The sequence below is a fragment of the Emys orbicularis genome, chromosome 3, assembly GCF_028017835.1.
Source record: "Emys orbicularis isolate rEmyOrb1 chromosome 3, rEmyOrb1.hap1, whole genome shotgun sequence".
In the NCBI taxonomy this organism is placed as follows: Eukaryota; Metazoa; Chordata; order Testudines; family Emydidae; genus Emys; species Emys orbicularis.
In genome coordinates, this window is record NC_088685.1 from 64,436,375 (window position 1) to 64,454,737 (window position 18,363).

General features: G+C 41.3%; 1 protein-coding gene and 1 long non-coding RNA gene across 3 annotated transcripts in view; one reads left to right on the forward strand and one right to left on the reverse strand.

The window, feature by feature from the left end:
- Positions 1-18,363, forward strand: part of LOC135876850 (uncharacterized) — a 1,011,314-nt gene that overhangs the window by 459,840 nt on the left and 533,111 nt on the right. The window lies entirely within an intron of this gene.
- Positions 1-18,363, reverse strand: part of PHIP (pleckstrin homology domain interacting protein) — a 342,291-nt gene that overhangs the window by 96,397 nt on the left and 227,531 nt on the right. The window contains exons 21-22 of the mRNA XM_065402211.1: positions 15,666-15,806; positions 11,642-11,718 (exon numbers count right to left, since the gene is read on the reverse strand). Of these exons, the coding sequence (XP_065258283.1) occupies positions 11,642-11,718; positions 15,666-15,806 (218 nt within the window). The remainder of the gene's footprint in view (positions 1-11,641; positions 11,719-15,665; positions 15,807-18,363) is intronic.

The following is an 18,363-nucleotide window of genomic DNA, read 5'->3' on the forward strand; positions in this document are numbered from 1 at the left end:
GTCATATTGTCCATCATGACCTTTGAATGGGTGTTCTTGATGGAAGGCAAAGAGTGTGCCCAGGCGTTCCTGATTGCCGTTAGCTCCAAAACATTGATATGGAGGGTCGCTTCTGTGGAAGACCACTTGCCTTGAACCTTGCGGTTGTGTAAGTGAGCTCCCCAACCTATTAGGGAGGCATACAGCATTAGAGACAGTGGCGATGGCGGCTGCACGAATGAAATGCCTGCTCGGACATTGGATGGGTCTTTCCACCAGTCCTGGGAATACTTTACTGTGGAGGGCAGTGATATCAGTTTGGTTAGTCTATCCCCATTCGGGGAATAGACAAAAGTGAGCCACATCAGAAGACACCTCATGAATATCCAGGTGTTTGGGGTGACGAAGGTGCAGGCTGCCATATGACCTAGCTGAAGGCAGTTCCTGGCTGATGTTTAAGGGCTGGCCTGAACTGTCTCTATGAGACTCATAAGGGTGGTGAGCCTGCGTAGAAGGAGTAATGCTCTTGCTTGTACTGTATTGAGGTTGGCACCAATAAACTCCAGTTGCTGTACTGGGTCAGGGTCAATTTCTGTAAGTTGAGCTATAGACCCAGCTGTGCAAATGTGTGCATAGTCGCCTGGATGGCTTTTACTGTGTCCTGAAATGAGGGAACCCTGAGGAGGCAGGTTGTCTAGGTATGGGTATATCGTAATGCCCAATGTGCACCGCTACGACAGAGAGATCCTTGGAGAATACCCTGGATGCAGACGAGAGGCAGAATGGGAACACCCTGTACTATTAATGGTCCTGCCCGAAGGTAAACTGTAGGAATCTCCTGTGTGACAGTCATATCAAGAAATGGAAATAGGCATCTTGTAGGTCAAGAGCTGAAAAACAATCTCTTTGCTCTAGAGCTGGAATAATGGCTAGCTCTAGATGGTCTACTGTGACCATCTTGAACTTCTGCATCTTCATATATTTAATACCCTTAGATCTGGAATGGGTCTCCCATCTCCCTTCGCCTAGAGCATCAAGGAATAATGGGAGTAAAACCCCTTGCCCCCGAGTTGTGCCAGGACTGGTTCTTTGTCCCCTAGGTGTAACAGATATATTTTCTGGCAAAGCAGGTTCTCATGAGAAGGGTCTCTGAAGAGGGATGAGAAAGGAGCGTGGGAATGGAGGAGGAACATGAATTAAATGGCATGACCCTTCGAAATAATCTTCAAGATCCATCTGTCAGCGGTTATCCTCTCCCAGTTGCTATGAAAGAGGGCCAGGCGACTTCCAAAGGGGCATGGCAGGTGTGTAGATGGCAGCTGATGTTGCAATGTTCGGGCCTCAACCAACCAACCAGAAGTGCTTAGAAAAGGAAGTCTGAGATGTTGCAGATTGGGGTGCTGACTGCTTCCACTTCTGAACTCTGGGCCCCTTGTGTTGCAGCTTGTAATAGTGCTGAGAAGGTAGGTATTGAGAAGGTCATGACCTGTGCTGTGGCTGAGAGATGCATCTTCTCTTCTGCCCCATAGAGTAGATTCCCAGGGAGGTAATGTGGCCTGAGAATTCTTCAAGGTGTGGAGAGAAGAGTCTGTCTTCTCTGTGAAGAGCTTGGGCCCTTCAAACGGGAGATCTTCCACCATCATCTGCAGCTCTTTGGGCAACTTGGAAAGCTGTAGCCAAGAAGCCTGTCATTACCACTGCTGTGAAGACCGAGCAGGCCGCTGTATCGGTTGCGTACAGTGCAGTCTGTCGCGCCACTCAGGCTACTAACTGACCCTCTCTGACAATGGCCTGAAGCTGTTCCTTTTGTGTCTCTGGTAATTGTTCCAGAAATGCATTGCGTTTCCCATGATTAATAAAATCATATTTGGTCATGACAGCTTGTGACTCTAAACCGCAATGTCGCCAATGAATACGCCTTCCTCCCAGAGAGATCTAGCCTTTCCAATCCCAATCGTATGGGGTTGACTTGGTGTGATGTTGCTTGCCTCGCGCATGACTGCTTCCACTATGATAGAGTTGGACTGCGGATGTTAAAACAGGTTGTCTGCCTCTCTGGGAGGGATGTAGTATTTTTTGTGTCTCTCTTGCCAGTTGGTGTGATGGAAGCTGGTGTCTGCCAGATGATGATGGGAGGATCTAGAATCGCCTCATTAGTTGGCAGGGCAATTCTGGGCAAGGAGATGGTGTGCAGAATATCCACCAGCTTGTGATGTGTAGCTGCCACCTCCTGTAGGGGAATCTGCAGCTCATCCGCAACCCACTGAGTAAGATCTTGGAAGTTCTTGAAATCATCAACTAGTAGTGGTGGTGGTCGGACATTACAGCCTCATCCAGCAAAGATGAAAAAATTTGCTGGAGGGGTAGCTTCACCTTTGAGCTTTTCCGCCAGTTCCTCAAAAGTTACCTCCTCCTCTGGTTTGGGGGCTCTGGACAGTGACGCTGTAGGAGACCGTCTGGCAGACTCTTTCTGAAAGACAAAAGATGCCCGCAAAATACAGGATCCATATGTCGCTCAACGATCTCAATACGGTCCTGAGGATGGGTGAGAAGGGGCATGGTTGGTGGTAGTGCCAAGGGGACCCATACCACGATCATGGCTCAGCTTGATGGAATTGAGGAGGACCCTTGTATTGTGACATTGGGCCAGGGAAATAACATCCTCCTGGTCACTGTCAGACTTGTCACGGGGTAAGAGTGGCGCTGATCGGGGTATTGGTGTAAGAATGCAAAGTGTTCCCTAGACCAAAGGTTTTCTCGGCGCTGCTCCCTTAGAGGAGGTACAGTATTTGCTGTTGTCCTTAGTGGGTGGTACGGCTGCCTCAGAACATCTCTAGGTGGTGTGACAGAGCTCATGGTGGAGGCACCCTGATGCTTCTGGGTACCGTGCTTCAGTGCTTCCAGTGCCAAGATGGCTGAACTGGGGAACCCTTCTAGCTGGCCGACTCAGTTTGGGGGCTTGGAGCCCTTTTTCTCAAGCCTTTACCACGTGGGGGGGGGGGGGGGGGGGGGGACTCTGCCGGTCTCTTCTGTGACTCTACCCCCTTTGAAGTTGAAGGCTCCAGCGATGATCTGGGATTGGCACCAGAGTCCCCTGGAGGCTGAAGTTCCTTCTCCATAAGGAGGCATTTTAACTTCAGCTCCCAGTTCTTGTTAGACCTCAGCTTTAGCTAGTGGCAGAGGAAACACTTCTGAGGGATATGGGACTCTCCCAGGCACTGGACACAGTGAGAGTGTCTGTCCATTACAGGAATCAACTCCTTGCAGGAGAGGCACCTCTTGAAGCAGAGGGAGCTGGGCATGCCCCTGGGCGGGGGGCTATCACCCTCTAGCAGTGAGGAATGCAGAAGAAAATTCTTCTCTCTCTCTCTTTTTTTTTTTTATTTATTTAAACTGAAAGAATTGAGAGAGAGAGAGAGAGAGAGAGAGAGAGAGAGAGAGAGAGAGAGAGAGAGAGAGAGAGAGTCTTCTAAAAACCTGGGGGGACAGAGGGCGGAGAGAGGAGAGGGGAAGAATCCCCCCAGACAGGACGGGAAACAAACTAAAGTTCTTTCTTTCTCCCAATGGGGTAAAAAGGAAATAATAACTATTAAGGAGAACAAAAGAAAACAAAAACAACCACTACTTATGCTAATGACGCAGATAAGGAAGGGATAACTGCTGACTCAGTTCCTTCAAGGCCAAAGGTGGTTGAGAAGGAACTGAGGGGGGTTTGCCCACACCATGCTAGATAACCTCAAGACAGACCATGAGGGAGGGAGTGTGCATGTATGGGCTGAACGGACACTGTTACCTAAAATCTCAGATAAGAAGCACAGGGGTGCAGATACACCACAGTAGAGCATCAATAGGGACACTGAAGAACCACCTTTGGTTTCTTGATTGATTTTCTTCTCATCATCTTGATTTTGTGCTAAATGAGTATTTGTATATTTCCTCTTTGTACCCTCTACTTCTGTGATTAGTTTAATACTTTCTTGACTACTCTAGCCAGCCAGTCTCTCAGGAGATTGACTCCCCTCCTACTGAGATGGAGGTCTTCCCAACTATAGTCCCCTCTACCCATAAAAAGCGGACCAATGTTTCACAAAACCATAACCCTCCGCCTCACACCGCTTACCTACCCAGTTATCACTTCCAGAATCTTCTGCCTTCTGTCTTCCTTCACTCACAGGACTGAAATCATCGCTGAGAAGATAGCTTGGGCATTCTTCTTATTTAGCACGCTTCTGAGTTTCCTGAAGTCATCTATTATCTGTGAGATATCCCATGATGTTCCTATCTTTCAGTGTTCGCAAATGTTCTGAGGGAGAGGCTATTAAAAAAGGACACAGTCTTCTACTGCATCAGTTCCTTCCACTACTGACACAGAGAAACCAAGATAGGACTCTGAGAAAGAGAAGAATGTAGGAAGGAAATGTGAATATGCAGAGTCATCTTGAAGAACTCTGGTTATAAGTAACCAACCTTCATTTCTTCTTCGAATGACTAAGCATATTGCCACTTATGAGTAGCCTGACAAGTAGGTGGTAGGAAAAGTCCTAAGTAAAACAAAGACTGAAGCATAGTTCTACCAACCCAGACACCCTGAGTACATATTTGGGCAGCTAGCCTGAGCCACTGCCTGTGCTACCCCCAGTTACACTGCTGTTTTTAACATGCTAGCTCAAGCAGAACTAGTGCACATCTCTCTATTCAAGCTGAAAGGCATGCTGCTCCCACCTGTAGTGTAGACTGAGAGGAATTAGGTAACCCACCACACATTCCAAAACACAAGTAAGAGACGCTATAACCGGTGACTCAGATATCCCCTTCATCCAAAAGACAAATCTAGTCCATTTCAAATGGTAACATTTCCTCGTAGACTGTTCTGAGTTAAGCAAAACATTTTGAACCAACAAAACAGATTTCTCAACATTTGTCAGCATCTGATAGTCCAGGCCGTCACATGAAGAAACAGGGACTGGGGATCCAGATGAAGAATTCTGCCACGTTGCTGTGACAACAGATCCAGAGATAAGGGAAGCAGTTTATACACTCCTTTCAACAGCTGAAGCAGGTCCGTATACCACTGCTGTCTTGGCCAAGCTAGTGCAACCAGAATCAACATTGCCTTGTTCTGTCTTATCTTTTTCACCACCTCCTGAACTAACAGAAAGGAGAAAACTTTCAGAAGGCCCTTCCTCAGTGCATTAGGAAAGATCCAAAATGGATGGACTGACCTTTCCTCCTCTTGATCAAAAAAAAAAAAAAAAAAGACACTTTTTGTTGAACCTGGTTCCAAACAAATCCATGACAGGCTGACCCAGACTAGAGAAAATCTTTTGCATCACCTGGCCCTTTAATATCCACTCGTGCATCTGAGAATTCTTCCTGCTATTTCTGCAAGTTGCCAACACATTGCCCTTCCCTGCCAAATGCAGGGCCATAGGATAGACATTGTGTAATATACACCAGTCCCATAAACCGATTGCATCAACATATGACAAAATCAGATAAGCAACTCCCTGTTTGTTGATCTTGTGGATGATCCAAGAACTCTTGAGGTGGAGCCCAAAACTTGTCTCTTCAATTGTTAGAGTCAGAAAACATTGGAGGTGGAAGTACAAACTGTCCAAAAACCTGTAGAAAACCAATTGTAGGTGGCACAAACAGAGGGTTCAGGTCAACCAAATCTTTCTTAATCCTCTTAATTGTGGATCCAACCTCAGATCCGCAATGAATCTTATTGGGGATAACAATAGCACCAGAAGATGAAGGGAAAGAAAGATCTGCTGTAGGAGATGATTCCTGACAAAATTCACAATATTTTTCCTCCTCTCTTCAGGAGTACATGACTTAGATCTTAGAACCATCAAGGTCTTTCTTTTCCTATCCCCAAATGATCTCTCACTCAGATCTTAAAAAAGATCAGATGCAGCACAGTGAACTTCTGCTACTATGATAACCCTCCTCTTTGGATCCAACACGGTTATTGAGGCTCAGAAAGACCACACGGTTAATCTTGCCAGCTTCAGCACCACTGGATTCAGAAAGAGTCTTTTGTCCATAATCCTTTATCCTAAAGTAGAATATGGAACTGATTTAGGTCTCACAATTGGAACAGTGAAATACAGAGCCAAGTTGGAAGGACCAATAAACCAGATTGCATGACAGTGGCCCTCTTCTCCCTCACCTTCATCAGAACCAACAGATTTGACATAGGGTCCTTAGCTGCAGTTGGATCAGACAGTGTCTTTGACATCTTAGCAACCTTAACAGAAGGATATGATGAATCAGGATCTGAATGTAGGACTTCAACCAGAATTGACGATGGCATGGATCCCTGGGACTTCTTAGGCAGGTTACGTTTACACAACAATGCAGTTGGTGCCAATATAGGCCCCCTAACCTTGAGATCTAAAGAGCTCCCTGTACCAGAAGGTCTACCAGTGAGAACCTCCTTAAGCAGGGCCACCTGCAATCTGGTCTCTGCTTACATACTCTAGGAGTGAAAGTCCAACAGATGGAACATCCAGAAAGAGAATGACCCTCTCTGAGGCACAAGAATAGTCATGTAATGCCGAGAAGACTGCTGAACAGGAAACATCTTTCAAAGCCATTTTTTTTCTTCTTCGGATCTGTGCTACCCCACAGAACCAAACATAAAATCTAACTATCTTAACTGTAAACTGTTAAATATACTAACATTAACAATAACAGACGATCCTAAAATGCACTAAGGTATGAGAAAAAAAACTACAGAACTGAAGGACTGGAGCAGTTCATTTCATCTGGAGCAGTGGTTGGAAATGCTGGGGGAGGGGAGGGGAATGGGAGGGGGCGTGCAAATGCTCTAATAGGCACTGCGCTTAAAGAAGGTTCTTCTTTAGGCTGTATCAGTCAGTGCCCTACCCATCAGTGGGAATATGCAGAGCCACTCAAAGAAGAGTCTTGCATCTGAAGAAGTGAGGTTCTTACCCACGAAAGCTTATGCTCCCAATACTCCTGTTAGTCTTAAAGGTGCCACAGGACCCTCTGTTGCTTTTTACAGATTCAGACTAACACGGCTACCCCTCTGATCAAAGAAGATGTGTCTTTTCAAGGCATGCAACCTCCAAATGTCATTGGCATGATTGTTTTCAGGCCAGTATGTAATGTTCTTCTTGTGTTGACTGTGACCTGCTGTAGTTAAAATGTTTTTCATGGGGAGGAGCAAAGGAAGGAAAAGAGGAGATTTGAAGCATCAGGGTAACGGGACAGTTATAGTGATGTGGAAGCCTTAATTGAACATTTACACACTTTGACAAAGTTTTTTTGAACTACAAGTTTAAGTTCTTGACATATAAACTTCCTTTTATAAGAAATTAAAACACTAATATTAATTTAAAAGCAATGGGTATCTATTTCTAACTCTACCTCCAGCTTATTTTTATTATTTTACCCCACTAGCTCTATAAGTTTCATTTCAATGTTTTCCTAACACCATTTTAAGTATTCATTATTTTAAAAAAGGGTTTGGAATCATAATAAAGAAGTCTTATTCCCCACATACTCATGTGTAAGACAGACAGCATATAAATGGATCCCTCTGAATTAGGATAAATTATAAACTCATCCCCCCCCAAATATAAAACTGGTAAATGAAGATTCCCTGAAGCACCCAAAAGCTCAGTAGTTGCTCCTCCATGAAATGGGGTCACTGGACACAGTGGAACTACAGTTGTGGTCACAGTGCAACTCAGCAGCTTAGGAAGGATTCCATTACCTCAACTCCTACGGAACTCCTTAGAACACAGCTGGGCTACTTGGCTGTGCTCAAGGAGGACTGATTTGTCCCTAAATGTCAAAATGATTGCATATAACAACATTCTGAAGTCTTCCTTTGAGAGTAACGGGTTTGCAGTTCACAGAAGCATATAATTATCCAAAACAGAGGTAACAAACACATGGATCAGTAATGCTACAAACAACAAGCACAAGATTTAAGCAGACCTACCATTTACTCCTAGTAGTCGAAACAGTGTTTAGGCAGTTGGTAAACAGTGATCACAGCTCATTACACATACCTATCATTGATAATTTGTGCTCTACCATCTTTGTTGTCTTATACTCAAGCTGTAAGCTCTGTGGGGCAAGAAGTGCCTTTGTGTTGTGTGTGTTTCTAGTACCTAGTATTATGGGGCTCCAAACTTTGATTGGGGCCTCTAGGTAATGCTATAATACAATCAACAACTGCAGTAGACACCACAGCCACCACCATTATTCTCCAATATAGATCCTTGCCAATTACTTGTTGAAAATCGAATTTATTTCATCTAACATAATGTAGCAGCAGTATTTTCAAACTCTAGCATATTATTTAACAATGATCTCTCCCATTCCCCTCCTAAATATACCCAGACTATCTTAAATCAAAAAGTATTTCTTGGTATTCCCTTTCCAAATCAATTTAGATGGCATTTCTATTTCCTTCACAACTGATGTTAAATTCACTGTCTAGTTTCCAGGTGCATTTCCTCCTTTTGTTTTAAACAGTGGAAGAGTTTTGTTTTGTCCCCTTTCTTTCCAGAAAATCTCCCTTCAATCTAGTAAACTTTTTAAAGTGGCTTGGTTGGGCAGAATTTTTATTATTTTCTTATTTCAACTTTACTTAATAGTAATTTTGAGTATCAGCAACCAAATCCTACATTATTAGGCAAACAGTTAAAACTGAATACATTTCCTTAGTACAGTTGTTCTCAGCCTTTTCTGACTCAAGTCCCTTTGTGATGAACTGGCAGATGCATATTTTGTCCATCTTCCAACACGGTTGACACAATATAAATTGTGTGCAGCGTAGTTGTAGCCATGTCGGTCCCAGGATATTAGAGAGACAAGGTGGGTGAGGTAGTATCTTTTATTAGATGTCACTTCCTTATATGTCACCATCCTTCACAATGACGGCATAGCTGCCTGCCTCAAATATTTACGAGACAATGGACAACCCTCAGATATCTACCCCAAATGCACTGTCAAACTCATCCATTCCATCCTCATCCATAACAATTTTACATTCAACAACAAACACTTTGTCCAAATCATAGGAATAGCCCTGGGTACTAGGATGGCTCTCCAATATGCCAATCTCTTCATAAGCCACCTTGAAGAATTTCTGGACAAATGCACCATGAAACCAATGATATACTGAGAAACATCAATGGTATTTTCATCGTCTGTACAGACAGCTTAAACTCCCTCACAGATTTCCAACACAATTTCAATAACCACTACCTGTCCATTTAACTCTCTCTGGAAAACAAAAAACAAACACACACACACACACCAACTTCCTGAACATCACAATCAGCTTCAATAATGGATGCCTACAGCAACTATATATACAAAACACACAGATCACCACCCCTACCTTCATAGATCCAGTAATCACCCCAAACATACCAAGAAATCAATTATCTATAGCCAGGCAATCAGATACCACAGAATATGCTCTGAGGAGAAAGTCTGGGATATACACCCTTAACACACTTAAAACCGCCTTCACCAAATAAGGACACTCCACCAGAGAAGTAGATCACATCATGCAACAGGCCAACCGAAAAGCCCGAGAGAACCTGCTTCAATACAGATATAAAACCCCGTCTGACCACACACCCTAGTTGTTACCTACCTACCACTCCACACAGGAACCCATACTCATCAAATAATTACAACCCATACTCGATGGGGAATCCATCCTGAAAGAAATCTTTCCTGAACCCCATTTCTGGCCTTCAAATAACCCCCCAACCTCTCCAAGTTCATCATCAGAAACAAGCTCCACAACGACACACCAATTGAAAACAGCACCAGACACTGCCAGAACAACAGATGCAAAATCTTCAGACATATCTCCACTGCTACACTGATCAATACCCCACACAACACATCTTTCAAAATCTATGGATCCTACATATGCCTATCCCAACATGTGGTGTACCTCATCCAGTGCACTAAATGCCCCAATAATAACAATGTAGGCGAAACCAGACAATCACTACACTCTCAAATGAACTCACACAGGAAAATGATAAAAGACAAAAACACCATATCACCTGTGGGTGAACACTTTTCACAAAGCGATCATTCTATAGCTGACCTATCAGTCCTCATCCTCAAAGGAAACCTGCCGAACACTTTCAAAATATGATCTTGGGAGCTTAAATTCATTACTCTGCTAGACACTAAAAATCATGGACTGAATAAAGACACTGGATGTGTGGCTTATTACAACAATCTGTAACCTACCTTTTTTGTCCAATGACTGCAGAGGTGTAAATGGGCTACTACCTTGAACAGTCCCTTACAATATGTGCTAACTACTGTACATATCCTAAACAATCTGTTCCACCTTGCATTTTGCTATCATGCTGGGAGTACATTTCCTAGACCTGAAGAAGAGCTCTGTGTAAGTCAAAAGCTTGTCTCTCTCACAAACAGAAGTTGGTCCAATAAAATATATTAACTCACTCACCTTTTCTCTCATATAAATTGGTAGTTATATTTTCTCTTGTTATCCATTTCAGTCTTTTCTCTTCCTTCTCTTGTTTTTTCTCCTTTTTGTTTTTTGGCTTAAACTCTGTTTTGCTCTCTTGCTTTTTTGGTCCATCTCCCCTGCTAACTCCTTCCTCTTCATTTCCCTAACCACCTGAAAGCTGCCTGCCCTGGAGCGGAGTGCCCATTTCTAGTTTCATAGGACTAAGTTGCATGGCTGTGTAGAGCATCTTTGACCAGTCGGCTACTGTCTACACCTGTAAACCTCTCTCTCTCATATAGATATAGATATAGATATAGATAGATATATCTATATCTATAGATAGATAGATATAGATATAGATATAATGAGCTGCCCACAAAGCTGGATGCATTATGTCCTACTGACAGAATAGAGAGAGAAAGCTTTACCTGAAAACTACCAAAAGCTTTACCTGAAGACTAGGTAGCTTTCTATTAGCAGTTCCTTTTCACCTTTCCACATCCCCAACTGCCACCTCAGATTAGTCTAATGCAGGGGTTCTCAAACTTCATTGCACCACAACTCCCTTCTGACAACAAAAATTACTTCACGACCCCAGGAGGGTTCAGGGGACCGAAGCCTGAGCCTGCCCCAGCCCCACTGCCCTGGGTGCAGGGGCCAAAGCCCGAGCCTCACTGCTCTGGGCAGGGAGGCCAAAGCTGAAGCTCAAGGGCTTCAGCCCTAGGCAGAGGGCCTGCAACCTGAGACCAGCCACTTAGGGCTGAAGCCCTCGGGCTTTGGTTCGGCCCTGGGCAGTGGGGCTCGGGTTTCAGCCCTGGGCCCCAGCAAATCTAAGCCAGCCCTGGTGACCCCATTCAAGGGGGGTTGCGACCCACTTTGGGGTCCCGACCCACAATTTGAGAACCGCTGATCTAATGCCTCTTGAAAGTATACCCCCCACCCGCACCAAAAAGGTTAGAAAACACCTCCTGAAAAATTAAGTTTCACATATTCCTCTGAATTTGTTTAACACTCAAAAGCTTTGAGACTCCGTTTTCATATCTTTTAAGTTCTTAAGCATCTGCTCTCTTCTATGTGCACAATGCTCTTTAATGCTAATGAAACATGCAGAGGACAGAATCCTTAAAAGTTATAATATTTTACTTAATACTATATTCTGTCACTTACCTAGAACTGCCATCACTGTGCCATGCTTTCTCTTCATCTTCTGATGTTCCACCACTGGCAACCACTGCTTCTCCTTCCTAACAAGGAAATGATAGATATTTACTTTGTGGTGTTAAACTGAAAACTATAATTACAGTTAATATTTGACAGAACCATTATAATTCAAAGTCTGTGAAGCTTTCCATTAGAAGCTGCATCTTTCAGGGGCTTATAAGTCAACCATTAAATACAAATTTTCAACTTAAGTACATATTTTCTTTAAGGTGATTTAGTTGAATTCTTTGCTATTTAAATAAGAGCAAAAACAACAAATGTATAATGTATGGAAGGCAGAAATCTAGTGGATGGGACCCAGTAAACCTAGGTCCTTGGTTCTGCTATTGACTTCCTGTGAACTTCAGAAGTCACTGAGGGTTTTCTACCTTGGAACAATCAAGAAAATTAATCCGAATTAACAAAAGGTGTGAATGTAAAGTGGATTAGTTAAAATGCATTAAACCCCTGTGTGAACATCACATCTGACAAAGTGAGTATTCACCCACGAAAGCTTATGCTCCAATACATCTGTTAGTCTATAAGTTGCCACAGGATTCTTTGTCGCTTTTTACAGATCCAGACTAACACGGCTACCCCTCTGATACTTGATGTGTGAACACACTCATTCAGAACTGAAGTGGCCATTTTGGTTTATTTTAATTCAGTTAATTCAGCCACTTCAATTGTGAGTGTCCACACAGAATTTAATGCAGAGTAACTAATCCACTTGAAATTCACAAGTTAGTTAATTTGGATTAATTTTCCTTAGTGTCCCCATGTAGACAAGCCCTTCTCTCTGTTTCTTTGTCTTGTCTATTTAGATTGTTAGCTCTTTGGGGCAAGGACTATCTCTTACTTTGCATATGTACAGTACCTACCACAATGAAGCTCTGATCTCAGTTGGGGCATCTATGCACAACTGTAATGCTAATATACAACAGCAGCATAAATGCTTTCTGTCAAATGCTTTTGTGTTTCTGTAACAAAAATATATGCATCCATTTAGTTTTAGTTTATACTATGGACCCAAATATCTTGGTTTTTAACTTAAAAAAAAAATATTTCCAGTTAATGGTCCACTGACCTAAGGTAGAAATTAGCTACACAGCATCCACCGTAACTACTTTTTTTTAATGCTTAGGTATACCATAAATAATGTATATTATATGCACTGCATAAACTTCATACCACATATTGAAAGCAAACACTGAATCCCACAGAAATAGCTAAAATATATCTTGTCTATTCACAAGAACAGTGCATGACATTGGAATAGCTCATTTGCAAAAAGGCTTTTTTGGAAGGGAAATATAATTCTATTATTTTTTAAAAAATTACAAATACAAGCATGCTGGGGAACTTTAAATTAAATTGGAATGTTGGGTAAGAATAGTTTAATTTGTGTTATCTGTTTAAAAGAGACTTAAATCCATTAAAGCCTATTCTAATGCTGTATCACAATTATGTAGATCAAATATTTCAAAAATGAAGAACAAGACGTTTAAGTGTAAGAATGTATACAAATATTAATCATGTTTTCAGTTTTTTTCCACTATGAAGTAGCTAAAATGCACTGTGGAGTTCAGTGTTTGCTGCATCAATTTTCAGTTCAAATATGCTGAATCTGCTGAATTAACAAGATTTTTCTTTTAAAATGCCAGATCTGTACATTCCCATAGGGTTTTGTAAGACAACCTGGATACTTTCATTCTCATACACTATCAGCAATAAAGCCCATGGAGGCCACATTCTGTCATAAGTTACATTTGTGCAACCTCTTTGTATTCAGGGGTATTGCACAGGTGTAACAGAAAAGATTTAAAACTTGCAACTGGAACTTAGTTAACAATTAGAGAAGAAATTAAATCCAGATTTATGTCCCATCATTGCATTGAATCTGCAGTGGTAATGAGTCAAAAGCCTTTATTTCTGTCACGGAAGTAAGTTAATATGACTAACATTTACAAGAACTGCTCCATAAAAAGGTGCCATTGTTACATAGTTACCTTTCAGAGCAGGTCATTTTAAAGTGTTTAACAAAAATCAAGGGACGTCTAAGACAAAAGCAACATTGGCCCACTTATTTGCAACACCAACAAAGTGACCCACAATTGAATATTCAGCTATCTGTCCATACATCTTGGTTCTTAGACTAGCACCTAACACTGTGATATCTAATCTACTCTTTCTCCAAAGATGCCCCTCTAGAACAAATTGGGGACACAATGGCAGTACAAAATAAGGCAGATTGCAAGTGCCTTGTTACACTAGTTCAGGGGTCGGCAACCTTTCAGAAGTGGTGTGCCGAGTCTTCATTTATTCACTCTAATTTAAGGTTTCGCGTGCCAGTAATATATTTTAATGTTTTTAGAAGGTCTCTTTCTATAAGTCTATAATATATACCAGTAACTAAACTATTGTTGTATGTAAAGTAAATAAGGTTTTTAAAATGTTTAAGAAGCTTCATTCAAAATTAAATCAAAATGCAGAGCCCCCTGGACTGGTGGCCAGGACCCGGGCAGTGATAGTGCCACTGAAAATCAGCTTGTGTGCCGCCTTCGGCACGCGCGCCATAGGTTGCCTACCCCTGCACTAGTTCAATGAATAAGAATATCCTTGGTTTTGCAACACTTCGTTTCTCCTTCTCATTCCCCTATATTTCTCTTTAAATCATTTATGTTATCATCAGCAAAATAACTTTCTTCTGTGTTGGAAAATGATGAGCAGAGTTTCCTTAACTACTGATAATGCTGGTCCCTGACTAACTACCCAGGTATGTTGAAACAATTTTATTATGTCATGTAAATCTCACATGCTAATACTGGGATGGTTTGTCTCTGAATTTGTGTAAGAATTTGGTCATATTCTTACCTATGAAACACTACAGACCCAGGATTACATTTAAACTCTCAAGCTCAATATGCATGTCTAAACAAGTAATTTCCCCTCAATTTTGCATGCCTTTCTAAACAGTCAGCTTGTTGTGCCATGACCAAGGGACATATTTTTAAAACTCTCTACACACATAATTTATGCATATCCAAACCTGGGTTTGAGAGTACAGGTTAGGCACATAAAGAAGTTTGTGCACACTTAAAAATCTGAACCTGCATTTTTAGGAAATCTATTTAGACACAATATTTGTATGTGGAAGAGGTGTCTTTACCAAAGTGCAATATAAAAATGTACATAGAGTTATAATTTTGATCAGCATAAATTTAAACATGCATGCATTTTAATGATTTTTTTTCATTTAAACCTTGCAGAAAGTAAAACTTTTTATATTAGAAATGATAGAAATTATATCCTTCTGGCTATAAATAATTAGTTCAACCCTTACTGAAGCTTATCTCACTTACGTATTTTATTTCAGACCTCTCTCATTTTATTTTATTATATATAAAATTTGTATAATATGATTCCACCTGTGTTTTTGCTGTTTCATTTACAGTTGTATGAAATCTACAGAAATCTGCTATTCATACTTCAATCCTTCAATGTAAACCTTGCTAAACTTGTAAACTCAATATACAAAAAAAAAGTCTGCCCTGCGTAGACTGAAATGTATGCTGAGATGCTTAAATTTAATACCTTTTGTGTTTTTGTCAATGTTTTCATCTCTGGGCATTTTTTAAAATACAGATTTTGACTCAATTTGATCCACTATACTCTGTGGAGAATGAAGTACATTTGAAATAGCATTTGCAGGTGTAATTTAAATTTCTTTTGAAAATAAGCATTCCAAATATATATACACAAATAGTTTATATAAATTAACACCTTTCCACTTCGACAGTAAATTTGTAGGCATAGTTGAAAGATTGCCAATGCACTTATTACCTGAACAACTGTGAAAAGTTAGCTCAGTATCTAATTTAAACATACAAAGTAATCAACAATAAAAATGTTTGCTTTTGAACTTGAGCAACAATATTTAGCATAACAACATAAACAATTTATAATGTAGCCTACTGATTCAGAGTCTTACATCTGAAGAACTGTTTCCATTTTCTAACTCTTCAGCAGGCCTGGCAGTTTCTTCCAATGCATATCTGGTACGGTAATTGTGCTGGTTTGCCTGTTGCTTTCTTGAGTCTCCAGGATCTAATATATGATCATGAGAATGGTTCTATAAGGATATGAAAATTATATAAGAATCAATATATACTTGAACACAAATGATTTTCAATAAAACCTCATTAGTATTCTGTTAATGAATAAAGTTCTAATACTGCTTAGAACTTCTTCTGGAATTTTGTAGTGGCAAAAATGTACATTTTACAAACAGTTCAAAAATCAGAAAATTGAGAACAAGGGTCAAGAAAGTCAAATGCTAATAAACGGAAACTCAATGAAAACCCATGCACATGTGCTTAAGGGCTGTAACTGTCATTCAGTACATCCCTGGACCACTGAATTTCTCTCATAGACATAAAAGGAAAAGTTATCTTGACTTACCAAAAATTTCCTCAATCTTAATTACAAAGTCCAAAGAATGGCCTCTCAGCCTGCATACATCTATGTCAGACCTGTCAGCCACTGACAGAAGAGGGTGCCACCAGCTACACCGAAGAGCCTGCCACTGAAACAGGTTCCATTGCAACAGATATCCCTTGTGGACTGAAATTTATTAATGAGCTTATATGCACTAAAACAATAAACTGTAAATTCCTACTGCAGAGCATTTCTTTATGAACCAATTTGAATGAACTGAAAGAGTGAGATTTATTCTTTTGGCCAATGAAATACTCCAAACAAGGAATGGTGGAACCTGTGGAGCTTGTAACTCAGAGAAAGGAAATTTTCGGTAAGTCAAGAAATGTTCCTATTCTCTTTGGTTTACAAGGTCCACAGATCTGTTAACCTAATGGGATTTTATCACAGTGTCTTCAGGCTGGCAATCAAGCAGAACTACATACAGGGTTAAAAACTCCTTCTCTACTTCTAGAAGATCACAGCATCGGGTACCCTCCTATCAAAGTCAGCATCCATCAATGCCTCAATATCTAGCTTGTAAAATTTTGAGACGGTATGGATGGACAATCAAGCGGCTGCTTTGCAGATTCCATCATACAGTTTGTAAGATCTTTCAGCCCAGAAAGCTGCTACTATTCACAGCAAGTGAGCTTTGCTGCTGTTTTCTGGAGCGAGACTGAAGCTTAATGGATGCACTGTATCAGCCTTCTTGAACTAGTAGATTTGTATACCCTCTTTCCATTAGATGCCAAATAATAGAGAATATTAGAGTATTGGACTTTTGAATAATCTGTGTGCGAGGGATGTAGATCTTGAGGCCTCTATGAATACCCAACATCTGCCAGAACTCTCTTGGGTCAGATGGTTTTGAAAAAATAGGGAAATACAATTTGGGGGGGGTTCTGTGAAAATCCAAGTTAATTTTGTGGATAAAGGCCAATCTGTTCAAAAAACCACCTTATAATAGTGGACTATGCTGCACTGTACCTCAACAGAAAAAAGTTTTAAACCCCAAGCTCCAACACCCTCCAGGCAGAGCTGATGGTTACCAGGAAAGCCATCTTGGTGGGGAGGAAATATATGCAGTCCTTCTGAAGGGATCAAAAGGATGCAGATTCAGGGTATAAAGAGCAAAACTGAGGACCTTGGGGGAGCTCAATTAATCTTAGGAAATGCCTGACATCACAGCAAAAAGAGATCTTCTTCCTGCCTGTGGAGAAAAGTATCTTAGATAATGCAGCCACTTATCCTTTTAAAGCTGAAACTGTAAGACCTTTCATCAGATCCTCCTTTGATCACTATCCCAAGATCTGTGATATAGATGCCAAAGGAGGAGAGAAGCTAAGTATCTTGCACCACCGCTTGAACTTCCACCTGGCCTAGAATAAAGAATTTGTGGAAACTTTTCTAGATGCCAGAAGAGTGGAGATTATACTTTGAGTATTCTCTCTCTCATGGGAGAGTGGTCAGAATTCAGGCAAGTTAGTCTTAAGTACTCTTGACCTGAGTGACAAATTGGCCCGTGGGACGCCAATCCTATCTTAAGGAAGGACAATGGAGTTCAACTGAATCATACTGAGGAGATCAGAGAACCAGGGCCAATACAAAGCCACTAATATTACCAATCAATGCCCTCTCCCTCTTTATATTCTGGATAGCTCTGTGTAACAGAGGAAAAGGGATACATACAGAAGGCCTACTGATCACCTCGCTGGGAGAGAGCATTTGTATCCTATTGCCCTTGGATTGCTCCTGATTGAGAGAAAAAGGAGGGGGACTTTGCCATTTGTGTGTAATGCAAACGGTTCCATCAGAAGAATCCCAAATTTCTTCAGCAGGAACTGAAACACTTGTGTGAAGATTCCACTATGCGCGATCTAGCTTTTCCCTGCTTAGCCAGTTGGCAGCAATGTTTTATTTTTATTTGACTATGTAGAGTTTGGATGGACTAGAGATTTTGTTCCATCCAGGACATCAGAAGGTAGACCTCATTGTGCAGGGATGATGATTGCATTCTATTTGTTCATATAGTCCATTGCACTGGTGGTGTCTATAATGATTAGTACACCGGAGTGTACCCTGGGACCACAGTGAATTGTCCTGAGCTCTTAATCAGTTTATACGGTTTCCTCTCATGTTCTGTTTAAGTTTCCTGTACTGAATTTACTATGCGAGTTCCCCATCCCTTGAGGCTAATATCGGATATAAGC